At 43.5% G+C, this 27,653-nt stretch overlaps 2 protein-coding genes across 3 annotated transcripts in view; one reads left to right on the top strand and one right to left on the bottom strand.

Moving 5' to 3' along the window:
• The window catches only part of LOC119390329 (intermembrane lipid transfer protein VPS13D), a 128,362-nt gene extending 103,357 nt beyond the window's left edge, over positions 1–25,005 (top strand). The window contains exons 68-78 of the mRNA XM_037657927.2: positions 552–846; positions 6,245–6,423; positions 6,496–6,612; positions 7,552–7,848; positions 8,926–9,056; positions 9,462–9,640; positions 10,649–10,722; positions 14,565–14,732; positions 17,109–17,566; positions 19,799–20,096; positions 24,413–25,005. Of these exons, the coding sequence (XP_037513855.1) occupies positions 552–846; positions 6,245–6,423; positions 6,496–6,612; positions 7,552–7,848; positions 8,926–9,056; positions 9,462–9,640; positions 10,649–10,722; positions 14,565–14,732; positions 17,109–17,566; positions 19,799–20,096; positions 24,413–24,502 (2,286 nt within the window). The 3' untranslated portion in view covers positions 24,503–25,005. The remainder of the gene's footprint in view (positions 1–551; positions 847–6,244; positions 6,424–6,495; positions 6,613–7,551; positions 7,849–8,925; positions 9,057–9,461; positions 9,641–10,648; positions 10,723–14,564; positions 14,733–17,108; positions 17,567–19,798; positions 20,097–24,412) is intronic.
• The window catches only part of LOC119390336 (cytochrome c oxidase subunit 6A2, mitochondrial), a 673,327-nt gene that overhangs the window by 220,202 nt on the left and 425,472 nt on the right, over positions 1–27,653 (bottom strand). The window lies entirely within an intron of this gene.

The raw sequence follows: 27,653 nt of genomic DNA, 5'->3' as shown, positions 1-27,653 counted from the left end.
TGTGCTGTTTTTTTATTACGGTGCTTGTTACATCTAATCTGAGTTTGAGCCAATAAGGCTGCAATACCAAATGTATGCACCTTGTTGCAGCCCAGTTTTTATGCAGTGCCTTGAGAAGGTTACATTTTTTTTACACAAATTTGGCAGCTGCATTCAGTTCTAGGTCTAGTCATCTGTTGAAAATATTCGTAATTAAGAGGTGAAAGTTATAATTAAGACGTGAAAGCTTGGGCATGCTGCTTAGGCTAAGTAATTAATTGCTATTGTGAGGAAAATGCACCTATGTTTATAGTTTTGTTTACCGTTATTCGTTGGGAATAGCTGAGGTACTACCATGTAAATCATGTGCTTAACAATGTGTTACGTTCATGTAAAGGACTTGTTAATCTGATTTCATGCATGCTCAAGATAGGGATTACTTTGACATCTCATGACTGTCATTTGAATCTGTGGTTATGTTCTGTGCAGGGCACTGTTTGCCACTCTGGTATCTCTCACTTCTCTTTGTTATTACGGTGCATTAAAATTCATTATCTTACATTTCTTTGCAGGAGCTAGGCAAGCGTTCACAGCTGTGGCGGATGACCTCGACGGGGATGCTGCAGCACGAGGGCTCGAGCACTCCGCGCGAACCGCGGCCCAGTGCCGAACCCGGCCGCATGCTGGTCCTCGACATTGCCGGCCTGGGTCCCGAACCCAAGAAGTACACCGAGCTGATGCTGCGCAAGCCCGACGGCCGGCGCCGCCTGACCCAGACGTGGCAGTTCAGCAGCGACGGCCGCCTTTGCTGTCAGCTGCCTGGAATGTTTGTGCAGCCACGTGACGGATTTCATGGCATGAGAAGAGGTGAGCACACATGTTGGGTCTGTCTTACTTTACAAAATTATGATTATTTATGACGTGGTGGGTACCTTACAAATGTACTTGCAGTGGTCACACAAAGAGAGTTTACAACGGGCTCTAAGAAGGGCTCTCCTCCAGCTTTCGCTGTGACTGTGCTGCGTGTTCCACGCAGGCCTGGTGTTTTTTCTTGCAGTGGTGTTTTTATTGCTGTGAATATTCTTCACTTCCTTGCTTTAACATTGCAGAACTAAAATACTCAAGGTACTATGTGTGAGGTGAATATTGTGATGGAGAAACTTCAGACGCTCATACTTCTTTTGACAGTATTGATGAGTGCCAGATTATTCTTCTTTTTTCTTTCTTGTGCCCGAAAGGACTTAAAAGGCAAAGTGCAAGAACTCACATTTGTTTTAGCAGCTTCAAAGATCAAATAAAAACAGATTGACGAATAAGCTGTGCATAGTTGGTACATTTCTTCTAGAAAATAAGGTTTTTTTACTTTATTTTGTTCATAAATAGGCTTGTGCAAATAGTAAATTTTAGGTTAGAAGTGAGTTCGAAGTGAATAGTGATTTGGTCGAATAATTTCGAATTGAATTCGAATAGTATGTACCGCATATTATAAAGAAAGAAGAGCATATTTTTTGTTATGGCCTAACTAACCTGCACAATATTTTTTAAAATTGAAACAAGGAATGTGCAAATGTCATTCTTCTTGGTTCAAAGGGAAGTGGAAGCAGCTTTGAATAGTAGCAGGATTTGACTTTCAGTGGAATGCAAGTGATAACCTGTAAAATACATTACGTTTTAAAATTTACTATGCTTAGAGCATATAAGCCCATATAACAAGCTCTTAAACTTAAAAAAAAAAAGAATAATCAATGTGGCTAATATGTTCATTTAACCATGGAGGAAGGAAAAATAAGGAGAGGCCCTGACGTCACATTCGTGAAGCCTCCACATCGCAAACACCCGCATCGCCTCCTACCGAAGGAGCCTTGAAACATTTCGCGATTTCCGTCGTGTCGTTTGCAAGCGCATGTGCGATTTGAGCCTTTTTTTTTTTTTTCGTCGTACAAGCGGCGCCGTCGATTCACGCATGCTACTCCTTGTGTGTGTTCTTTAGGAAAGCTACGCAATGCCCAGCTGTTGCGTATGGTTGCGTATACCCGGTGCAAATCGCGTGCACTGCGGAAAGTACCGGGTGTCACTTTTCATGTGTATACGTACACGTCCGCTTCATTGCTGATCACTAATGCATGGTATTTGCATGCGAAGCTCTCGGATGTGCGCTCTATTGCTTCTTACTCATTGTGGCAACTCAGAACACACGTGAACTTTTGTTTTTGGCGTCTGACGCGCCGTACATAACATGCGCTGAAGGCATCGTACGTTTTTAGAGGCTGTGTCGTTCAATGAAAGGGCAATAAACTTATGTTGTTGTTATCGGACTACGTGATGTATGTATTGTGCGGTGTGTGCTCGCTGCGTGCTTGTTGTTGTGTGCGTACTGGAATTACAAACTTTACGTGCATGATCGCGTATACAATACAGCGGTGTCCTCTTTTCGACGTGAAGTTACGTCAACTATTGGTTGGCGTTGCACTGAATAGCTACTACGCGCTCACTCCATATACACGAACAAAGAACCGCTAATGCGGCAACAGATCGGGAAATCGGGCTACGAGAAAGGGAAGGCCTAACGCCCAGCAAAACGCGTAAGTCACTGCTAGGTGAGTTCGAATACGATGATGCAGGGGCTGAACGTTTTTGATCACGGCACGTACCAGTACTTTCTGTACTGTTGCACAAAAACGCTCCACGAAGAATTTCAGCACGCAGCGCTCGGGCCTGCCACGCACGAACAGCCTGGTAAACGTCTGCTTGCAACATTTTACTGCGTGCGAACCGTACAATACGCGCTAAGTTTACGCCGGGACTACAAATCTGCGCAGAAGCTAACCACCGCAGAGGGCACGCCACGGGGCGTCCGCTGTTTTGTTTGCCCCATACCGGTTTGTTTGCCCCATAAATCTGACGTCACTTCCGCCACACTTTTCGCAATGCATTGAAATACGATAGGGCCTCTCCTTAGTATTCCTTCCTCCATGCATTTAACCTTGAAGTGGGGCTTCGTGGCAATGCAACTTTTTTTGGATAGGTGTTATCATGGTATAGCACCCCTGCAGGCAGTGAAACCACCTTTACAGAGGGTTACATGCGGTTTATATATGTGTATTCGTTCATTTCGAATACTTCTAAATTTAGAATAATTTAAATTCGTTTCGAAGTGAATTTGAATACTGTAATAATTGTACGAATATTCGAAGTGCTCGAATATTCGCACGTGCCTATTCATAAAGCCTGATGTGTTCATCGTTATTCTATTCTATTTCCACTGCAGGATGAAGGGGTCTCACAGCAACCTCCACGTAACCTCCTCTTGTGTCGGCTGTCTTTATCCTATGGCTACAAATTTCCTAACTTCATCACACCATCTAGTACTCTGCCATTGTCAAACATGCTTACTTTCTCTCGGCACCAATTCTGCAACTCCATTAGACCAGTGGTTGTCTATCCTAAGCATTATCCATCTTCATTTCTTTCTCATAACCTTGGCCAGAAAGCCAGCAACGCCCATTTTACAGTGGAACCTCGTTAATGCGTACCTGCCGGGAACGCCGCATAACTACGCACTAAACGGTAGTACGCATTAACCACCAAGTAAAAATTTTCATCTCCATACGCCATCGCCGCCAGCAAAGCAATAAATACAGTGCCACAGCAAATATTGCCTAAAGTGCCCACTGCAAGGCCTTTTTTTTCTTTTTGCCAAATTGGAGAAAAGATTCTGGTACTCTCGCACGACCGTCCGATAGTGCCGATAGCGCGCGGTGGCGACGCCAAGGAGCATTTCGGAACTATTACAGGGTCCGGTAAGCGCAGTGACCGACGTAGCGACAGAACGGACAGTGTCGGCTTTCCGCGATATATGTGTGTGCGTCTGTACCGCGATCTGCTACTATATGAAAACTGACACAGTTCCAGTGAAACGCGGTACGACTGCGTGGAGCCGATCGTCTCCTGGCTAGTTGCGTGCAGCGCGTCGCCTTCTCGGCTCGCGCCGTCACTGCCGGGCCGCCGGGCCGCTTGCTGTACCGCACGCGCGCATTTGTCGTGGGAGTGTTCTTCGTACCCACTTTGCTCCAGACCGTGCACAGATGCGGCGATGAGCACAGATGAGCTTGTTCGGTTAACGCGGCGATGACGAACTTCCTGCAAGCGATGCGCACTCCGCGACGCTCTAGCGGTCCTGGCAGCGGACGGAAGCGCGTTTGGGTGGTCGCCCAATAAAAGCGTGCAGTATGGTTACAACAGCGCTACGCTTGCTGTACCGTACGCGTGCGTTTAGCGTGATAGCGTCTATGCAAAGAGGTTTCTCGTCGCCCACGACCAGCAACGCTCAACTCCACAAAAGCGAGCTGCTTTCGTTTCTACAAAGCGGCGCGCGCTTGAACACGGCCCTGCACAACGAGGCGGCAGCGATCGGCGGCCCAGCGCGTTCAGGTTGTCGCCCATTAAAAGCCTGCAGTAGGCTTAAAGCAGTGCTGCGCCGCACGCGTGCCCGAGCAGATATCTGAAGATACTTATTGTGATAAGGTTGTCGGCGATAAGTCATGTTGGCGCGTTCGTCGGTGGCCGCCGCCTCACCTTCGTTCTTTCCCGATGCTTACCCGCAAAGGCATCGCCGCAATCGCGCGGAAGTCGGAATCGGTGATCGACCGATCTACGCACTTCTCGAAAAGACTGAGAACCTTTGGCGGCACATTGTGGCGTTGGGAAGTTCAGCGGCGCAGTAAAATTCTATGACACAAAACGTTATCGCGGTACGCCGGGTACGCACTAACCGATAGGCGTAGGGTGAAGCACTACGGCTTAAGCGGTCAGCGAATGCGTTAGGCTCTATGAGACTCGGTCGGGGATTCGTCGCAACTACGTTTTAACCGTTAGTACGCTTAAAGCGGGTACGTATTAACGAGGTTCGACTGTACTCTCAAATCCACACTACTGCCTTTCATTTCCTTAATATTGTACAGTAAAAGCTCGTTAATTCGACTCTCGTTAATTTGGAAAATCGGTTAATTCGGACACGTCATCTGGTCCCTGTAAATATACGCATCACTCTATGAGACTGGGCGCTCGTTATTTCGGACAGATTTGACCGCAAATCGGATAATTCGGCGACTTTCGGGCCGCTGGCGTGGCTCGAAAACGAAAAAAGAACAATTCGGAACAAAAGTGAAGCTCAAACGCAGCATCGCCATGGACATCAAATATTTACTTGGCTTGGATTGAGACTGGTTGAACGCCTTTTTTTCGCGTGTGGGTTTTGTTGCTTTGTTCCCGTTGGTGTGCTGCATCGTTGATCGCCGATTTATCGAGGAACGTTTCTGTACGGCTCCTTTAGCTTGATCGTTGCTGGTGCTTTCGTGCTGACTTCTCGTGCGACCGCACTCTCCGCTGATGGCAACGCCGGCGAAGCGGCCCAAGTACGAGGCCAAGGACTTCACCACCAAAGTAGAAATTTTGCGTGCTCTGAATAACGGGCTCTCCCGACAAGAAGTGATGAAGAGTGATGAAAGGGGATCCTTCAATCGGCGGCAAGAAGCAAGGAACGAGTAACCGTACTTTTATCCCCCAACGTGACGGGAACAGAGCGCTTGCCGCTTCTCATTATCGGAAAGGTTCAAAAGCCACGCTGCTTTAAGAACATCAACAATCTTCCCGTGGATTACCGTGCCAACCGAAAAGCGTGGATGACGGGTGAAACTTTTGCGGTACTGCAGACATCATGCGAGCTGCTGAGCACCTTGAAGGGCTCAGAAAAATTGTGTCCGCGCAAATTTCTGCTCGAAAACAGACAAGCATCCGCGATTACTTTGTTAAGTAAAGGTATGTTGAAAAAACTCGTGCATTTATTGTGTTTATTTCGACCATTCGATAATTCGGACATTCGGTTAATTCGGACATTTTTTCCGGTCCCTAGAAATCCGAATTAACGAGCTTTTACTGTACCTACATTTTTTTTTATTCCATTACTTGTTCCATGGTGCATTTACCGTTTATACTGAAATCTAATGTGCACTCAAATTTCATGGGTAATTAATGTTAGTTAGAAATGATTACAGATTATCGTCTGCAATTAAAAAGTAGTTACCGTTGTTGGCTCTTGACCACGAAGATGCCGTTTACTGCAAGAAATGGCTGTTTCATGCACCCAGTGTGTAAAGTTATTACGAAAGTTATGCAGTGTCTATTATGAATGTAGTGCAACATTAGTACAAGAGTGTTCGGTTTCATTATTGCGCAGACATCAAGTGCATTCATGTTTTGTCTTTAGGAAACGATGTGGTGCTGGGCCCTCCACAGCCAGTCAGCTTCGAATGCATGCCCAATGGCGTGCCGTTGGAACAGGCTGTCACCAACCAGAAGATGCGTGGTGGCTCCGGTGTCCTTCTGGTGCGAGTCATTCCGAAGGGACCCACAATTGTGCTGTGCATCTCTGACTTCATGCAGAAGGTGCGTAAATCGAAAGCTGACGGGCATGTAGTTCAGATGTGCTGACTGACAGATTGCGTTCTTTGCGTGCAGCAAAAGGTTTCTGTAAGCACTTCGAGCCCGGACGTCAGCCTTCTTGCACAAAAAGCAACCGGTTCGGAGGATCAGCAGGCGCCGCAACTGGACGGGAGGTTTGGCTTAGACCTTGAGGCAAGTGGGTGATTGGACATTTCTTGTGATGAATTCATAGCTAAAATTATTTAATAGTCCTTTTAGTGCTAGGCACTTCTGTTGTTTCTGCCTACATCATGCCGAAGGCTTTTGTAAAGTGCGTAAAAGTCAATTTCTGTCTAATGATGCATTAGTATACTTTACTCAAAGGGATTGTATTGGACAAATGTTACTGAACGTTTAACAGAGTATACTATGTTGACTTGAATATATGAACCAGAATGACTAAATATTCTTACTAATCATTTTGCCTTCATCACTCAACACAGCCTGTGGCCAATATCGGGAGTACAATTAATCAGCATTCATTGGTTCCTGAACTTCTGCATAAATAAAAAATTGTTTGGTCTTCTTGTGCTGCTCTTTTGCTTTAAAAAAAACTAGACGTGCAAGTTCAAAATGGATGCAGAAATGCTTGACAAGTATAAGCTTCATCAGTCCACATGTTGTGTGCAGACGTAAGCTGCTCATTCAGTTTTACTCTAAACAAAGCTAGCTTCAAATATCAAACCAGTGCATAGTAGTTTCATGTTTGTAAATTACTATTGTGGAAAACAAGGGGAATTTTAAGGGCTCGTTTTTCTTTGTTGGACACAACTTTAATGAGAACCAACAGACAATCGAAGGAAAGGCAGGAATGTCATGTCGGATTTCTTTTTTGTTTAAGTGAATGTCTTGGAGCTTGCCAGGTTTCTTTTTCTTCTTGTGTTTTGATGTTTGAGACCTTTTCTTGATGAAAAAAAACTAAAGTAAACGATGTCACATCAGCACTTATTTATGTAGAGAAGTTTCACTCACATATGTCCTTCTAATCTGATGTATGTTTTTTGGAGATGAATGCTTAATTCGAGTATCTGTGTGCAATTATTTGTAAAACATAGCCTGTATCTCTTATCTGCATTTGCGCAATTATTGCAGCTCAACCTGCACCTGTCGGGAGGCCTTGGTGTCTCGGTCATCAACCACCTGAGTGAGGAACTCGTCTATGCGGTGCTTCAGAACATACGCGTCAACTTTATTCAGAGCCCATCATCGCAGCTCCTTGACGCCAGCGTTGAGAACGTTCAAGTTGACAATCAGCTGCATGGGGCCGAACGCCCTGTGGCGCTCTACGTGACACCCCTGCACGAGCGTGACAGGCAGCGCCATCTGCCAGCTATTGTCATCACTGCTGAGCGCTTGCCCCAGAAGGACACGGATGTAGTCATTTTCCAGGTGGGAACTGCTTGTAGCATAGTGTGCCTGATGTGAAGTAGATCTTTAGTGTGATAGGAGTGTTTATGATAGTGCATGCCACTTATGCCTTGGTGACATTCAATTTCATTCAGTTAATTTCAGTGTTTATTGCTCTTGATTACAAGGACGGGGCAGCCGTATGAAGGCTACTGCACTGAGCTGCTTAACAGAGGCATCCACCTCCCTCCTTGGCAGTAGTGGACAGTGTAACTATAAAAAACATTCATCGCACAGGCATTTCACAATGAACCCAAAGGCGTGACTCAAACACAAATTTGAACACTCCGTGAGTCTAAACATGTGTTTAAATAAAACCAAGTTTGTGAATTTGAGTGTTTTTCAGCAACGCCCTTCAGGTGTTCCAAGTTCTGAAACTTCACGTTAACGTGATAGTTTATATACTGCTCTTAACTCAGCTACGAGTCAGCACCCCCCCCTTATTTTTTTAATTAAAATCATAATTGTAGGTTAACTGAAGGTGGTTATCTAGGGACAAGTAGGTATTTGCAACATGATGAACCATACATCAGTAGCAGTTGTGAGGCCTAAACAATAGGAACAGATTCAGACGATCATAATCCTAGAGGACAGATATCGGGGCACATCTTTTTCAAGACTTGATGAACAGTACTGAACAATCCTGCAATACGATTCTTTTATTGTATAGGCTTGTACTGAGGGCAGTGCAAACTGCAGTTCTGTTGACATAATTGATGAAGCATTGGTGTCAAATGACATTGAGCATTGCCTCGCTTCCTAGTTACCTTATTTATCCATCTGGTATATGTCACTGAAAGTTATTTAATATATGATGACACGACGACTTCATCGCTTTCACTTTGCAGAATTCAAGGGTTTGCAGTACTATATTGCTATGGGGCTTGTCCAGAACCTGTGCTCTTTCATTTTGTGTCATAGCCAGTTTAGTGAGTGAGCGTCTTTTCTGCCGTCCGTCGATTTGTAGCTGCTGCCACTGTGCAAAGTGTATGAGTCGTTCAAGCAACAGCGCTGCTCATTTTGGAGAAAGTGACACGTGTGCACATTATTTCTTTGCAGCATTTCATAATGCACATGAAGAACATTACGTTGGCCCTGGAGGAATTGCTGATGCTGAAGGCTGTGCAGTTCTTGCACCACCTGGTGGACGATTTCGGGGACGACATTTTCACTGACAACCAACTGCAGAGGTATGCTTGCCCAGCTATAAGAGTTCGTAATATAACCCTAATCATAATGTAAGTCATTACAGGAAGCTAAACATTTTGACATAACTGTCTGTCTCATTAAGCTAATTACAAAGTTAATTGGTAAACATGCCTGAGAAACGTACCAACTTTTGCCTTGTTATATTAACTTTTATTTTTTTATACCTGAGGCTAAAGTCTCCACACATTACTGTAGATTAGAGAGTACAATTGTAGGCATGCACCCACAAAGGAATGAACTCTTAATCACGTTTCGTGGACTGTGGAATCAATGCCGCGGGTGCACCATATTTTCTTTGCATGGCTCAAGCAGTTTGCTGGCAAGCAGCGCTTATGACATGGAATGGTAGTAATGCTTTTTTTTTTTCTTCCTCACTTGGCATATAGAGCGCACGCAGCAGCGTCAGCCAATGCTAGGCGCTTCTACTTCAACACCCTGAAACTGAGGCTGGACCAAGTCAAACTCAGCGTGCTCACCTTGAGCCACCGTCCACCTGAGCTCGACGCCATCAAGAAGAAAGTCGGATGGAGTCTCATGCGTTTCGAGGACGTCGTCGTCGAACTGGGCAAGTGCCAGCTAATTCTGAGCCTAGAAGATGAGCTCTTGAAATAAAAATTTCTCTTAAAAGCTGAAACATATAACCCTTTCAGGTGCCACCCATGAAGAACTGTTTGTAAAGGCGTAAAATCGATACAATGTTAATTCAAAGCACTCTATATTATATTGCAACAAAAATAATGTCGTAATACATTAATTTAGGGGTGTTACAGTAATCATTCCTAATTACTTTGTAATTAGTTCTCTCTTTATTCTGAAGCCATTCATGCTCTGTTTTTGCATAAATAGAATGAAATCTCAAGCTAGAAATATAGTGCAAATTCATTTTTGGTCATGTTCATGTTGAGCAAAGAAAAATTATACTTTTGACATGGGTCACAGGAAGCGGCACATCTCGTCGAATATGGTAATGCCTTCTGCAAAGTGGTCATATGCAACAGTACACTTGCAAAATGAAGTCAAATGAAGACAAATTTATTATGCAGAAGGTTCGATTTATCCAAAGCTCAATATGTCTTGCTCTTTCTTAGTCCCTATTCGATACATATAGCAAAAAAAAGTGGTGTACACAATTGTGTACATAGCATCTCAGAGGGTTAATGACCTGCATCACTAAAAAATTTGGACCAACCGTGATCGTACTATTGTCAACATTCTAGCTTAACTCTTCTGCCCAAGAAGCTACTCTTTTAACGACTTGTATTCGACAACAATAACTTCTAAAAATTTTTTTTACAGTAGGAAAAAATTTTCAAATTTCGTGTCGTGCTACTTCAGTATCATGCATAGTTGAGCACTCTTGCAAAATGATGCCTAATTAACTGTGAATGTTATTCAATCAACCGCTATGTCATTTGTCACAAAATTACTAAAACAGAAACCCAAGTTACCGTGAGTACATGTTTCTTTTATGGAATTCACAAATGCTTTTAGGCCAGCTGCAATGGGAATAGCTTGCTTACTCATCACAGTATGATCAAAACATCTGATATTTCTCGTTTTTGTTATGTTGCAGATTCCTTTGTGAAGTCACACCCATTCGAATCTCTCGAATTTCTAGTCAACAACGTGGCTGAGCATTACAAAGGGGTATGTACATATTGCACATTGCCTGCTCTACATTCTCACATATCATGAAACATTTGCCTAATTCACATCATTGTAAACAAGGCAGTAACCTCATGTTTCCAGCAGTGGCACTGTCGAAGAAATCATCAAAACTTTTGTTTAGATTTTTTTCTGGGTGCATGCGTGCGTATAGGAGTGTCACTGCTTATTTCTGTGACTGTGATGGGCTGTGGTACATCTTAGTTTTTAAGTGTTGCTTTTCTATCAATTGGTTTTAGTTATGGGCCTTAGTTTACATTTTACGAGGTTTTATCACAAGTTATGAAGAGTGTGTCTGCATTATTGGCTATTAGATTAGCGCTGACCGTGTGGCCTCAAAGAGCCCTTAATAATTATTGATTGATTGATTGATTGATTGATTGATTAATTTTAGACTCTGAAAGAAGCACTGGAACACTGAAAGCATTTCACCAACTAGGATGCCTAAATGTAAACACTAGGCTTGTGCGAATATTCTAGCAGTTCGAATATTAGAATGAATATTACAGTATTTGAATTCACTTCGACTCGAGTTTAAATTATTGGAAATTTCGGAGTATTCGAAATGAACGAATAGACATATATAAACTGCATGTAACCTCCCTGTAAAGGTGGTTTCACTGCAGTGGAGGGGTGGTATACCGTGAATACACCTTTCCAGGAAAAATTTGCGCTGCCGCGAAGCTTTACTTCAAGGTTAAATGGTCATATTACCTTCACATCGATTCATCATTTTTTAAATTTAAAAAGCTTGTTATACCGGCTTATATGCTCTAAGCATAGTAAATTTTAAAACGTAACATATTTTACAGGTTATCACTTGCATTCTACCGAAAGTCAAGTCCTGCTACTATTCAAAGTTCCTTCCATTTCCCTTTGAACCAAAAAGAATAACATTTGCACACGCCTTGTTTCAATTTTTAAAAAATATTCCGCAGGTTAGTTGGGTCATGACAAATATGCTCATTTTTCTTTATAATATGTGATATATACTATTTAAATTTGATTCAAAATTATTCAACCAAATCACTATTCACTTTGAATTCGCTTCGAGCTTAAAATTTACTATTCACACAAGCCTAGTAAACACACAAAAGTTGCATAGAACCTCTATTGAAATGTGGCTTCTTTAGCCAAGAATTGAAATTCGAATTCAAAAGAGGGCGTCTTAGTCAATAATGCACCATCCCAGAGTGGGCAGCAATCTTGAATGAAAGCTTATGGAATGTTCTCTCTCATTAAAAAATAGGCCTGTGCAAATATGTAAGCGTTTCGAATATTCGAACGAATATTGCCCTGTCTAAATTCACTTTGACACGCATTTAAAATTTCTGAAATTTCGAAGTAGCCAAGATGAATGAATAGACACATTTTACTGCATGTAACCCACGTCGAAAGCCGGTTTCACTGCAGCTTGGGACCGTTATGCTATGAAACAGCCTACTCGGGAGAAACCTGCACCGGCACGAAGCCACATTTATTAGCTAAATGTGTACACCTGCAGCTGGATTTTATTTTTTTTTTAGGTTTTAAAGCACGTATGCGAGCTTATGCTGACTAAATATAGAAAATGTTAAAACTAGAGCTGTGTGAATAGCAAAATTTTAGGTGCGAAGCGAATTCGAACAATAAAGATTGAGTGCGAATCGAATCGAATAATTTTCGAATAATTTTTGAATATTTCTCAAACATTTTTCGAATAATTCGAAGTGAAATTACAGAAAAAGTTGCAGAGAATCCCTAAGTATGTTCTTGTGAGATAGCAACATGAAAGTGTTTATTTTCGCTAGGTTGATGAAGCGTTGGTGGGGTCATATTTCATAGTTGTCTTTCTTATCAAGAATGAGGCAATGTAGAGGCCGAATTGTATTTATGTACATGATTTGGTGCAACCAAAGTGTTGCCGACAACACTTTACACGTGATAGGCAGAGATGCCATTTCCTCAGCTTCTCCTCCTCTTTCAACTTCTGTGGAAGCCCAACTGATGTGGCAGACAAGGGTGTGCTCCCTTCAAGTCTGCAGTTCCAAATCTGCCTCGTAGACGTCAATATATAAGAACATCTGAAATTTTGGATGCTAAAAAGCTTCGGCGTCCGATTTTTCGGACTTCCTGCCCAAATTTCAGGTCCAAAACAGCATTAATTGAGCCGCCAACTCTGCCACATCTTTCATCTCCATATTGGAACCAGCGTTTTCTTGAGTCAATACATTTGCGACCGTAGCGGAACTTGAAAGGCAGCTTTGCCGCAATACGGGGGTGTGATGAGGTGAAGCATATTGAACATCTAGGGACCACTTCCAATCGGACGTTGACTGTCTCTTGGCTAAGTTCGACCGTAACGGAGCTTGAAAGGCAGCTTTGCCGCAATACCGGGGTGTGATGAGGTGAAGCATATTGAAAATCTAGGGACCACTTTCAATCGGACGTTGACTGTCTCTTGGCTAAGTTCGACCGTAACGGAGCTTGAAAGGCAGCTTTGCCGCAATACCGGGGTGTGATGAGGTGAAGCATATTGAAAATCTATGGACCACTTCCAATTGGACGTTGACTGTCTTTTGCCTAAAGGGGTCATGAACCACTTTTCCAAGTAATGATCTAATGGCCTCAGTATCGGAGTGTACTGCCTCCCGAATCGATTGCCGCAAAAATTTCTCGAATCCGTCAACAATCAGCGGAGTTACGGGGGTTTGGCGCACGCTCCCAGCGCTTTCTCTCTTTTCTCGTGCCGACGAGCGCACTGGAAGCTAGACAGGGAGGGATGGCATGGGGGAAAGAAGTTACGCCAGCGCGCGTCATGAAACGCGATCGCTCTCCCGCTGTGATTCGCTTGCGCGAGTGCGGCTACCGTGTACTGAGGAGTGCGGCGCCGGCAAGTGGCGGCACCCCGCGGCAAGAAGCGCATCTGATCCGAACGCCGCTCTCGATTTACGTCGGCTATCGGCCAATAAGCATGCTATGTCTCTTGCGACGTACAGCGGACAGACGCCCCGCCCACCGACGAGAGTGAGAACCGGCCTCTGTTTGAAAAGAGGGTGCCTGGGGAAACGGCAACTTCGCGCTCCGCTTGTGGCCATTACGCGGCGCGCACGACTGTAATATTTGGCAGAGCAGTTCATAGCCGTGTCAGCTTTCCGCAGGATGTGTTTTTTCAATCAGCCCAAGGGGTGCTTCATGACCCCTTGCCTAAGTTCGACCGTAACGGAGCTTGAAAGGCAGCTTTGCCGCAATACGAGAGTGTAATGAGGTGAAGCATATTGAAAATCTGAAGGGGTCACTTTCAACCGGACGTTGACTGCATTTGTTTTTGGGAAGTTCGAATAGTAAAATTTCAGTGCGAATCGAATCGAATAGCAAACACTATTCGAAAAATATTCGAAATTTCGAATATTCGCACATTCCTAGTTAAAACCTAACGTATTACACTGCTTATAACTTCCACGCTACTACTATTCAAATCCTGCTTCTAATTAATGTCGAAATTACCATATTTTCTCACCTATATAAGCTGCTCAAGATATAGAGAAAATCCATAGCTAAGGTCGAGGTGCGGGTTATACGTGAATTTCGGTGAGGAAGTTGACTTCATGGTACGGCTTCAAAGTAATGCAAGGAAGGCGGCTTCACAAACATGCGCGGGGATCTTTTTTCACTCTGCAGTTTGTAGTTGAGGGTGAAGGTTAATGCAGGTGTGGGTTATGGGCAAGGAAATACGGTATTCAGTACTAATTTCTCTTTGCTTTGACTTCACTTCGAACGAGGAAAGTGATATTTGCTCAAGCCTAATAAAAAGTGAATCCCGTTTTCGCTTTGCACCTTCTCAGGAGTTCCAGGGCCACGCGGCAAAGATTCTGGGCGCTGTGGACTTCCTGGGTGACCCTGTGGGACTCATCAATGATGTCTGCACTGGTTGGTCCGATTTCATGAAGGACGGCAATGCCGCTTGCCTTATCAAGGGAGTCACCCACGGCCTGTCCAACTCCACTGCCAAGGTGAGGCCTCTGATTGAGGGCCTAATGTTGACAAAACCGGATGTCTTTCCCTGGTGGTGCTGTGTTAACATTTCATTCGTGAAGCTTTTAGTCACTTTCTTGTTTAGTAGATGCGAGGGCGTTAACAGCAACCATCTTAACCATAACCTACTAATTGAACCTTGATGTAATACACAGACATAAAAATTATTTAATGCAACGATGTAAATGAAAAACTTTGTGGGACTGGGGGTGGGGGGTGTGGCGAGTAATAATTTCTCTAAAATCTTTCTACTCAAATTAAATTAAAAATGTGAAAATGTTGGATTTGATATGGTGTCACTTAAAGAGAGGAAAAAATGGGAAATGCAGGCGCGAACTGTTTTTTTAGAAGCCTGATTCTCGAACCTGACCTGTGTGAGTCCTTTGCATTGTCGCCTACTGTAGATAACAGGTGCATAACAAGTATCGTAATGGCACAGTTTGTATCACTTGCACCCTCTTTAAGTGTCCTGTGTATTGTGAAAATGGATAACATAAACATCCAAATCAATATTACCACATTAGTGTTTCTGCACTAGCTCCCCAAAACATGATACATTTTGATAGCATCTTCTCAGAGCCCTTCTTAGGCTTATCAGAAGAGAAGCACTGTGTTGTGCCAAGAAATAATGGACTCAACCTTAAATGCTCAAAGTTTTCTTGCATAGAGTACCCCTAATATGCTAGGATTTGTAGAAATGCATAATGAGTGGTGCTTGGGCACATTATATAAGATGGGGAAGTTTAGTCTTCTTTTGTCTTATAATTACACGAATCTTTATCAGTTGAATGAATGCACGGAGAACTTGGATACTAAGCCAGCATAACCTGATACATTTGAACCCGAATATATTGAATTATTGCCTATATTTAGGGCTCCATGTTTCCGGATAAATCCGAAAAAATCCGATAAACACTCGGCGGTAAAGTTTTTGACAATTCGGATTCATCCGATAAACTCCGGTTTTCAAAGGGCATTTTCAGCGTTCAAAGGGCATTTTCAAAGCTGAGAATTATCACTCTAAAGGAGCCCACCTCCATCAGTGGCAGCAACCTCGTAAAGTATGCTTGCGTCTGCTACACCAAGCCTTAAGGTTGTAATAAAAACAAACGTAGGTGTTTTGTATTCAAGTATTTGTGCTTGTATGTATATGTGTTTGTGCGTTGAAACCTTCGAGACATCTAAAATACACTTAGTGTTTTCATGTTCGATATCATTTCATCTAAGATTTCGGAGTATTGAGAATAATAATAATAATAGGTCCTTTATTTTTCATCAAGAAGATGAGTGAGGCTGGGAAAATAAAGCTGAGAAGCAGCTTGACTAGCTCCTGCTCCCCCTCCCCTCCACCAACGCACACTTTGGCGAGTTTACAGCAGTGCACATCAACAGGCGCATTAACAGGAAGTGAAAAAAAAAAAATGAAAGGATGGAGAAACAGGATTATCAGCAACAATGCAATGCATTTTCATTGAAATTAAAATTAATAAGAGAACATTGCAACAACTTATAATGCAAAGTTAAACACCGAATATCGGAGAATTGGAGATTTACGTGAAATAAACTCCGATAAACGCCAAATTTCCTCCCAAAAAATAAACTCTGAAAAACACCCTCCGAATTTCAAAAAAAATAAACTCCGAAAACACGGCGCCCTACCTATATTGAACACTTGTAACATCCCCTTGGAAATTCCAGGCAAAAGTGTGGCACAGCAATAAGCATATATCAGAAGTGTTCACCGCCACTTTTGATATATCAAATGCTGTGCTGCAGCGTGTCCCTGCAAGTACTCTTCTCCTAATTGTCCCACGTAATTGAAAATGCTTATGTCATTGAAATGGCTCTATTTTGGCAGATGCTGTCAAACGAGGCATTGAATCTGAATGGGAATGCTTGACATGGAACGGAAACGAGCAGGGGGCTTGTTTAAGATGTGGCTGGCTTTCCCAGCAAGGGTCCTTCTTATTTGTGCTTCATAATGACAGATTTTTATGAGCAAGCTTCACTGCAGCGCAGTGGTATAATGCGGTGAAGTGTACTAACAGCGACAACGAATCATCGTGTAGTGAAGCATACTCTGGGGCTTGTGTCTGTTGTGTTGAATTACCAATATATATCGAACTATATTGTGGCCCCTTCAGATTCAACACATTTGTGTCTGTCTCTAGCATTTCTAGTGGCATGCATCATGCTCCGGGCAATGGCACAGCAGTTTGTTGCTGCTTCCAATGCTGGCAGCACAGTTCACACTGTGCTGCCAGAAATAAAGGATCAATGATAGCTTGGCTTTTGCATTCATGGAATAAGTTCCTCACCTCAGTTCTCTCAAAAGCTGTGTACTTCGTTTCCAGATGGCCGGTTCGCTGTCTGAGAGTCTGACCACGGTCGCCAACCCTGGGCGACAGCTGGAGCAGCGTAGCCGTAGCACTGCAGCCCCCGAAAACTCCAGCGAAGGGCACCTGGTGACGGGGCTGCGTCGGCTGGGCAGCGGAGTGGTCGGGGGCTTCACCAGCATCGCCAAGCATTCGTACCAGGGAGCCGTCAACGAGGGTGTCCAGGGCCTGCTGACGGGCCTGGGCAAGGGCCTCATCGGGACGGTGGCCATGCCGGCCGCTGGTTTCCTAGACCTGGTGACCGAGGCCGCCAGCATCGTGCGCGACACCAGCAAACCCCCATCCCACGTGCACCCGCGGCGTTGCCGGGCACCCCGTCTCTGCTCGGGTCCGGGTGGCCTGCTTCCCTGCTACTCGACCACGCAGGCGCTCGGGCAGCAGTTTCTATGCAACCTGACCGATGCCAGTGGAGATCTGTGAGTGGTGCTTATTTCTGCTTTTTTATGGCAGAGCTGTCGTGCACGAGGTTCGCCATGTGTCGTTGAAAGGAAATTATCATCATCATGAACCGGCACGCGCTCTCTTGATCTTCGTCCTCTTCTGTTTTGTTGTGAGAACATGTGCGCCAATTTGTCCGGCATGGGCTGCAATAATGCTGATGGGCGAGAGAACGATTGGAGAGGGAGAGAAAGAAGGAGGAAGAGAGAAATTCCTGGCAAAAAAAATTTCTTGGCGAGGTGACGTTCGAACTCGTGTACCCATGACCCGAAGGCGAGCGTCGTAACCTCGCGGCTATCCAGGCATGCTAGCAGAGCATAGCATAGCCTTCCTTGTGTAGTATAGTGTAGTAAGGAGGTGGGAAAGGGAAGTGAGGGTGGAGAGGACAGATGTGAGGGTGAATAGGAGGAAAAGGAGGAGGGGAGAACAAGTACAGAGAGAAAGAAAGGAATAGATAGAAAGAAAGGGAAGAAAGAGAGAAAAGGATAGAAAGACAAAGAAAGAAATAGACAGAGAAAGAGATAGAAAGGAACAGATGCAAAAAAAAATGAAAAATAAAGAGAGCATGCCTAGGCAAGCCAGGACCAGCTAGGTGCCCATTCAGCTGTGCTGTGCCCCGGCATTGCGCAGTGATGGAAGTGCTGCTCCGTGATGCTCCAAAGTGTAATATTTGTTAGTAACTGCTCCGAACCTGCTCCGAAATGGCATTGAGAAACTGAAAACACTAAACTTTAGCCATGTGACCATCCAGTGAGCCTAAACAAAACCAAAAACAAGCTGTATACTATCATCCTAATATGCTAGTGTGCAGCATGCATACTAGCTGCATACTAGCATATTGACAATGCTACAAATACTGGCACTATATATATATCTGATTTGGTTGTATACTTGTACCTGACAAGCAGACTATTATTTTGGTGAAATGTATGTGAGATTAGTTCGATATCATACTGATTACTGACTTCTGCTGTGACTGATTACATTTACCACTTTATCAGCTTTGACCTCATTTATGCTGCAAGAACTGGCATTTGAAGTGTATAGCTCATTTAGCTGTTCTTTTTTAATTTCCAATGCTGGCTATTTTGGTGAAATGTGAAAATAAGATATTGTTTTGATCTCGTACCAATTCTAAACTGCTGCTTTGGTGATAGTTACATGTGGTTGTGGTTATATAATTTTGGTGCTCAGCTTTATCGCTTTGATATTATTTCTGCCACAAGTGCTGGTATTTTAAATATATGTAGCTCATTTTACTTATTGTTCTATGGCCATCCATCTGCTTAATTATTTGTTTGTGGCAATTTTGCAGTGGTTATTGTATGTGCAATATGGTTAAGAATAAATATTAATATTTATGAGATGCCTAAATAATGCTTTAAACAATTTTGGCATCTACTCCAAAAACACCGATAGCTGCCCCAAACTAGCATTTTTTCTGCTTCAGAATCTGCTCCAAAAAAAAAACAGTGTCGCTTCCATCACTGATTGCATGACTTAGTGCAAGCTGCACCTTTTATGAAATGGAAAACTGAATCGTAAAGGGAAAGGAGAATAAGACTCTGTGGGATCAGCTTTTGTCATTCACAGCCATTTGGAGAAACGGTGAATGAAGCCAGATAAAGCATAAAGAAAATTCATTGCTATGTTAAATTGAAACATAAATAAGTTAAAAGGAAGTGGAAATGGATGAAAATACAACTTGCTGCTAGTGGAAGCCAAAGCCACACATTTGCATTACATATGCAATGCTTTGCCGATTAAGCTACGACAGTGGCTTCCACTTTCTTGGGCATTTGTGTGTGTGTATGTGCCCTCACCAGCTTATAAAATGCTGGTGGGCACTTAAGGCCGTCAATATGAAAAGGTGGCTTATTATTTACAAAAATGCGACCACAATATGGGATATTACATAGATAATTGGTACAGTATTTGTTGACTGAAATGTGAAAGTTTGTTAGAGCTAAGTAATGCTAGTACTTTCTTTTCCAGCATCTACAGTTTGTGGTACATTGGCGTAATTTTGACTCAAGCACTTACATCAGAGCCAAGGCTAGCTTTAGTGGCAAGATGTGCAGTGGCGTGATGTGGTTATCATGAAAAATTGCTCATAGCAGTTGTTATACTTAAAAAAATTACGCATTTCAGTCCGTTTGTACTGAACATTAAAAGGATTATGTGCCACTGTGCTGTGCATTATTGTGCAGATTTGTAGCCATGGAGCAGCTGGAGAGCCGTCCGGACGGCCTGCGAGTGCTAATATCGACCGAGCGTGCCTTCATCATCAAGCGTGAGGGTGCTCATGCCGAGAGCATTGTGCACGTAGTGCTCTACAGCAGCCTCAGCTATTGCCGCTGGTTCCCTTCCAACCTGGGGCCCCAGCCGCAGCCACCCTTCTACGTGGAGTTCCTGCTGAGGCCCGAGAACCAGCGGCTCTCGGCCAGCTTGGACCTGAACCATAGATCTCTTCGTGTCGGCTGTGAAAGTGAGACCACAGCACTAAAGGTGGGTCGATTGGTGCTGGTCTGCAGGCAGTAGAACTTATTCCTGGCGGAATACTTGAAACATGGAGAAAAGACAGAGAAGAAGATCAGCACTCTTCTGTCTCTTCTCTGTCCTTCATGTTTCAAGCATTGTGCCAGAAATAACATGTTTAAGAAAGTGAGCAACTGGGCGTGTTGGTAATGCATGATTCGAATTTGTAGGCGCAAAGAAGACACGGACGAGAAGCGTGTGTGTGTCTCCCTTCTCGTCCGTGTCTTCTTTGCGCCTACAAATTCGAATCATGTTTAAGAAACGTCCGCAGGCAGGCAGGCGACAGGCCGCTACTTCATTTTGTGTTGAAAGAGAGCATTGAATCACGCCATTTGGTCTTACATCCTAATGCCTTCTTCGGACTGGCACATTAACCATACCTTGCAATTCGCAGTGTGTAAAGTGTGTCTTAAAGTTGATAACGATAAAGGTATTAATCACAATGTCTTCAATACCCACTTTTGGTAACGAGCTATGATTGCGTCCGATGATTTGATTGAATTGCGCTACTGTACAGTAGACTCTCATTAAGCGGAACCCGGAGGGACCAGGAAAATGTGTTTTGTTTAACAGGAGTTCTATTTATCGAGGGATGAGCAAGGGTTCAAAATTCATGTACGAAACCAATCACATTCTGTTTAAGCAGCAGTTTAAGAGGTTTTCGTGTACTGAGAGTCTGTCTTCTGTATTTACTTTAACGCTACTAGCAATGGCTAATACGTATTGGCTAAAGAACTGCTAATGTTGCCTACCTGTGTACAGAAACATTGTTTTCATCCGTTTTCATTCCAATGATTGAGTTGTCCACTAAATTTTTATTCTTTCAAAGCACCATCCTTGCAAGTTTTAACATTGCTGATTACTAAGGGTGTGCGAATATTCGAAATTTCGAATATTTTTCGAATAGTGTTTGCTATTCGATTCGATTCCCACTGAAATTTTACTATTCGAACTATTCGAACTTCCCAAAGACAAATGCAGTCAACGTCCGGTTGAAAGTGACCTCAGATTTTCAATATGCTTCACCTCATTACACTCTCGTATTGCGGCAAAGCTGCCTTTCAAGCTCCCTTACGGTCGAACTTAGTCAAGAGACAAAGTCCGGTTGGAAGTGGTCCCTAGATTTTCAATATGCTTCACCTCATCACACCCCCGTATTGCGGCAAAGCTGCCTTTCAAGCTCCGTTACGGTCGAACTGAGGTAAGAGAGAGTCAACGTCTGATTGGAAGTGGTCCCTAGATTTTCAATATGCTTCACCTCCTCACACCCCCGTATTGCGGCAAAGCTGCCTTTCAAGGTCCGCTACGGTTGAACTTAGCCAAGAGACAGTCAACGTCCGTTTGGAAGTGGTCCCTAGATTTTCAATATACTTCACCTCATCACACCCCCGTATTGCGGCAAAGCTGCCTTTCAAGCTCCGCTACGGTCGCAAATGTATTAACTCAAGAAAACGCTGGTTCCAATATGGAGATGAAAGATGTGGCAGAGTTGGGGGCTCAATTAATGCTGTTTTGGACCTAAAATTTGGGCAGGAAGTCTGAAAAATCGGACGCCGAAGCTCTTTAGCATCCAAAATTTCAGATGTTCTTATAAATCGACGTCTACGAGGCAGATTTGGAACTCCGGACTTGAAGGGAGCACACCCTTGTCCACCACATCAGTTGGCCTTCCACAGAAGTTGAAAGAGGAGGGGAGGCTGAGGAAATGGCATCTTTGCCTATCACGTGCAACGTGTTGTCAGCAACACTTTGGTTGCACCAAATCATGTACATAAATAGAATTTGGCCTCTACATTGCCTCATCCTTGATAAGACAACTATGAAACACCACCCCTCTAGTGCTTCATCAACCTAGCGAAAAGAAACACTTTCATGTTGCTATCTCATAAGAATATGCTTAGGAATCCTCTCTAACTGCAATTTCGCTTCGAAGTATTCGAAAAATATTCTAGAAATATTCGAAAAATATTCGAAATTATTCGATTCGATTCGCACTCAATCTTCATTATTCGAATTCGCTTCGCACCCAAAATTTTGCTATTCGCACAGCTCTACTGATTACCTATGTACATGCTGCCACTGCAATTAGAACTCTCATTGCTGACTATGGCAAAACTTTCAAACACCCTCCTGGTCGTATGGTTCGCTCTTTTTTTTAGCCAGTCTGTTCGTTGATATCGATTTTGGCAGCCATCATGACATGCCATGGCAACATTTGCTGTGTTGCTTGCCTTGTGCTCACATTGAAGGAGGATGTTATAGATGCCAAAATTTGCCACAACACACAATGCCATGCAGAATGTTACTTGGCTTGCGTGTGCACTAGCTACGAAAGCCAGCTCGCTGTTATGGTGAAACTTGCAGATGCCTCTGTGGTTTTCTTGAAGTGACCAACATGAACTTTTATGTTTTTCCTTCTCTGTTTTCCTTTTCCTTCATGTTTTTCCCTGGCAGGCACTTTAATTTACTTACAGGGCACATACTTCTTAAAAGCATTGTCATTGGTACCACCAGAAATGTGTGAAATCAACTGCCCACATCTTAAAAATCCGGCCTACCTCTAAACTTTCACACACACACGTGTGCTAATCTGCTCAGACAAGGTACTCAGTTAGTTTGGTCTTAATTTACATTCACCACCGAATTAAATATGCATTAATATGCCAGGATGTCAAAAGAGAGATGCAGACAAGAGTGTGTAAAGCGTAAAAGTGCTGATGAGTTGGTAGCATCTTGAGTGCTTCAATCTACACAGCTAGCCAGCAACTTCAAACTATCGCATGGTGTGTTTAGTTTTGCAGGCTGTGCTACAAACTATTGATCCACAGCTGCTTCTATCTCTGTTTTTTACTTTAGGTTTTAAAAACTAATATTTTGTGGTGAAATTCCTCACTGTTAAAGGAGTACTGACAGGAATTTCAAATATTTTCGGGTTGTTGCTCTAAAAGTGAAATTCCTCACTGTTAAAGGAGTACTGACAGGAATTTCAAATATTTTTCGGTTGTTGCTCTAAATAAAAACACGGGTGTCGAGAACCCCAAGAAGAGTGTTGTAGTGCTTAGGAATGCATTCAATATATTTTTAATACCGCTACCTTAAAACAACAATTTCGGTTTTGGTATCGAGCGGGCGGCTTTGCAGTGATGTGTCAACACAAGTCTGACGTCACTCGAAGACTGCAACTCGCGACATACTAGCAACAGCTGTCAGTTTGCTGTCAGTCACATGAGGTTCACGTAAACAATGTGAACCTCGTCCAGAGGCTCTGACAGCCATTTCTATGATTTAGGCTGCATGCAGGACACAGATTTCACAAACCTAGTGAACTGTGTTGGCTTGTCGTGAGAATGTCCATTGCGGTGGGGCTGGCTTGCAGATGCTGGGTGACGAAAACTTTAAAATCAGCGTAAAATATTTTATACGTGCTATCTGGCTCCGGTGTGTGGAGAGTGTTGATAGTGCACACAATGGAAGTGAAAAATGTTCCTTTTGGGATGCCTCAAAATCGTGTCAGTACTCTTTTAATGCCTTGGGGCCTGAATACATGAAAAAAATAAAAGAAATTTGAGCATGATCTGAATGTGTGAGGCAAAAAAGGTTCCTCAAGTGTTCTTAACCTTGTGCATACCTAACACTGCTACTAAAATTGTTTGAACCGTGAACATTAATTATATTCAGCAGCAATTCAAGTTCTAAATACGACTCACTATTGCTTATGATAGCCCTCTGGCATTGGTTTACTGCACGCTTTTAGAAGTCCGAGCTGTATTTAAGAACCACAGATGCAGTCAAGTAAAATGGCAATATAGTGGGGGGGGGGGGGGACACTGTGCTTTAAAACTTTTAATTCTTCTATCGATTTAAAAAAAAACTTGCTAAGGTATTGTGCATTTATGTGCTGATTTCAAATATGCGATTAATTTTCTAGTACAATGTGCAGTTTTAAACTATCAAGCATTTTGTGTGCCTTTTAAGAGTGCAGCTCTTACACGCCCGTTCTTAGTTTGACCTTGCTCCCGAAGAGGCACCTGAATTGTTGGATATTTTAAAAACTACATACCATACTAGCCAAATAATTTTATGTTTGAAATCAGCACACAAATATACATAAAACGCAAAAGATTCATTTAGATAGATGAATAATTTAAAGAAAAGCTTCTTTAAATATCAGTGTCGTTAAGATGACACTTCTATGGGAACAAAGCACTCATCTGGACAATATCCTACAATTTGAGCTCCGTTTTGCTTACTGAATTCTGACTGATTCATGTGTGTATGTTGTGCAGGTTGTGCAGCTAATAAATTATGCAAGAGACACCTATGAGGAAAGGAAGTACACAGCTCACTTCAGTGATGACGACGAAGACGACGACTGAAACACTTGGAAGAAAAGAGAGCGACGGGACATCCTTTTCAACGAGAGCTGTTAGCTGTGATCGTAGTGTATTTAAAGACTATTTTTGCGTGGGCACAACTAACTTACCTCCCTAATTACGCGCACATGTGTAATAAAAAGCATAGCATCTTGTCTTGCCCATACGGTGAAAACTTTGTCGACCACCATCATTCGTTGTATCATAGTAATAAGAGTGTCAACATTTATGATTGTTGCATAGAAGGAAGATGTTAAACGTGTTGATAGTCCTTGAACAAAGGTATTTTCCTTCTGCTGAGATAAAGCTACATAGGTTACAGCCAAAATAAGTTATTGTTGTAGAGAGCCAGATGCACAAGATTTATTTTAATATATTTTACGTGTGAAGGTGCTGCAGAATAAAATAAAGTTGCTGCGACATTCGTCTTTTAGAGCTTCCTTGGTGCTGCCATTGTTGTGACTCCCAAGCCCGACGATTGTAAATAAACGCTTTCTTTTTATACACATGGTTGTATGCCTCATTATCGTCATGCCAAGTGCACATATACAATATAGTAAAGTGGCCACTAGCTATGAAATGTACACATAGGTGCGCTGACGTGCTATTGCTTTGCACGTTTCGCATCAGTGGCAGAGCAGTCGACAACGATATGGGTAGCTTGGATTTTATGCAATACCTGCAAGTGGGGTGCTTCTCCACACATTTCGTCGGACTTCGAGCTTAGAATCGTAAAGGTGTCAATATGCAGGTTGATGACATCATACATTCTGCCCTCCATTACCGTCCAAGCTTTGAAAACACTCATCTCAGCTTTAGAGCACTGATATACTCGGACGTAGTGCATGCACAACACTGCGACTTGGCATGCCAAAGCATCGTCCTCTGGAGTCCAAAGGCTTTTGACCGCTGGCACAACGAACACCTCCTGGCGTGCTTAGATATCGCCATGCTCCAAATAGCTCCATCTGCATTTCACGCCAGCCGTGCAGGGCCATGCTAGACTCGCGTGCTCAGGAACCTGTTTCGCAGTTTCCCGACAGGCAGCGCGGTGCATTCTTTGCACTACTGCTCATGCTCTTTTCCAGCTACAGTTGCCTGGCCGCGTTGGGATTGATTTGACTGCGGGAGAGCCCGGCTCGGTCCTGACCTGGCATTGCCGACTTGACGTGATGAAACTTAACCACCGTGCGTGCATACGTCGAGAACATCGGTAGTATAAAAAGAGCCTATAAGAGCATGAACGCAGCTGTGAGAAAAGCACAAGAAATCATGACTGTCTTGTTAGGGAAAGATGCGTGGTAAAGTCCACTTATTAAATTATGCACCATATCACCTAGTATCTCGATGCAGCATTGCGCTGGACATGCCTATTGTGTGAACATTACGGGCAGCAACTCATTTAAAGTTTATTTTCTGAGGACTGACAAAAATTATTTTGAGTAAGGTTTCCTAGGAAAAGGAAATTTCTTTAAAAGTGAACTGCCAGGTGCGGCGAACATCCATAAATACTACTAAGATCACACAAATTAACCGAGGCTCACATACCATAGTTACATTACAGCAGATGTTTATATTTATGCGTTGCTGCCAGTGAGTTGGCAAGGCGTAGTCACTTGGAACGAAATTCAAAGGTGGCACGATTTCGAGACACACACCATCAAACATGCAGTGAGAATACACTGTTGTCTAGTTAAGTTTGCAATCAAACACTGTTTTGGGTATTGGAGGATGAAGATAACTGGAACATCCACATTTTGTAGCAGACTTATTGCAAATGCATATCTAGACAATAGCGTCTCCCTGAGAATTTGATATGCAATGCCAACTCACTGGATACAATTTGTGAATTGAAATACGTGCTGTAATTAATAGAAATGTTAATTAGTGGATAAACTAAGGAACCATTCATTAGCAGGATTTTGACATTTATGAACGCGTGCCGCAGTAAGAAGTTCATTTTCTCAGAAACCCCATCTTCAAACCTTTTGGCAGTAGTATTTGGAAAAAATGGCCCGTATTTCACTGCGCATATTAAAGGGGTCATGAAGCACCCCTTGGGCTGATTGAAAAAACACATCCTGCGGAAAGCTGACACGGCTATGAACTGCTCTGCCAAATATTACAGTCATGCGCGCCGCGTAATGGCCACAAGCGGAGCGCGAAGTTGCCGTTTCCCCAGGCACCCTCTTTTCAAACAGAGGCCGGTTCTCACTCTCGTCGGTGGGCGGGGCGTCTGTCCGCTGTACGTAGCAAGAGACATAGCATGCTTATTGGCCGATAGCCGACGTAAATCGAGAGCGGCGTTCGGATCAGATGCGCTTCTTGCCGCGGGGTGCCACCACTTGCCGGCGCCGCACTCCTCAGCACACGGTAGCCGCACTCGCGCAAGCGAATCACAGCGGGAGAGCGATCGCGTTTCATGACGCGCGCTGGCGTAATTTCTTTCCCCCATGCCATCCCTCCCTGTCTAGCTTCCAGTGCGCTCGCCGGCACGAGAAAAGAGAGAAAGCGCTGGGAGCGTGCGCCAAACCCCCGTAACTCCGCTGATTCTTGACGGATTCGAGAAATTTTTGCGGCAATCGATTCGGGAGGCAGTACACTCCGATACTGAGGCCATTAGATCATTACTTGGAAAAGTGGTTCATGACCCCTTTAAGAGTAATCAGAAAACGCCTAGAAACCGCCTGTTTTGCATGCACTATTGTGTAGTTATGCCAAAGAGCAGTCACTTGTCACCTTTCTCTTGGCGACCGTGTCAGCGCAGATCGTCTACAGCCGCATGACACTAGCCGCATGGCGTTTATCTGAGTGCGAACAGCAGCAGCGTGCTCAGCATGCTAATGGGCATGATAGTTCCTATGTTCGAATGCTTTTCGGTTGATTTGACAACTCTGGAACTGCCTACAAAGCAATCTTTGCATTGCAATTTACATTGGCACAAGAAGTCAAATAATCGTCTTTGGTATGCAGTGGCCGCATTTTCGATGGAGACAAAAATGCTTGAGGCCCATGTACTTGCATTTTGGTGCATGTTTAAGAACCCCAGGTGGTCGACATTTGCGAAGCGCTCCACTACAGTGTCTCTCATAATCATATCTGATTTTGGAACATTAAACCCCAACAGTTATTATTAATCGTCTTTGGTACAGGC

This window comes from Rhipicephalus sanguineus, chromosome 4 (genome assembly GCF_013339695.2).
Source record: "Rhipicephalus sanguineus isolate Rsan-2018 chromosome 4, BIME_Rsan_1.4, whole genome shotgun sequence".
Taxonomy (NCBI): Eukaryota; Metazoa; Arthropoda; class Arachnida; order Ixodida; family Ixodidae; genus Rhipicephalus; species Rhipicephalus sanguineus.
This window is presented reverse-complemented; position numbering and strand designations above follow the sequence as displayed.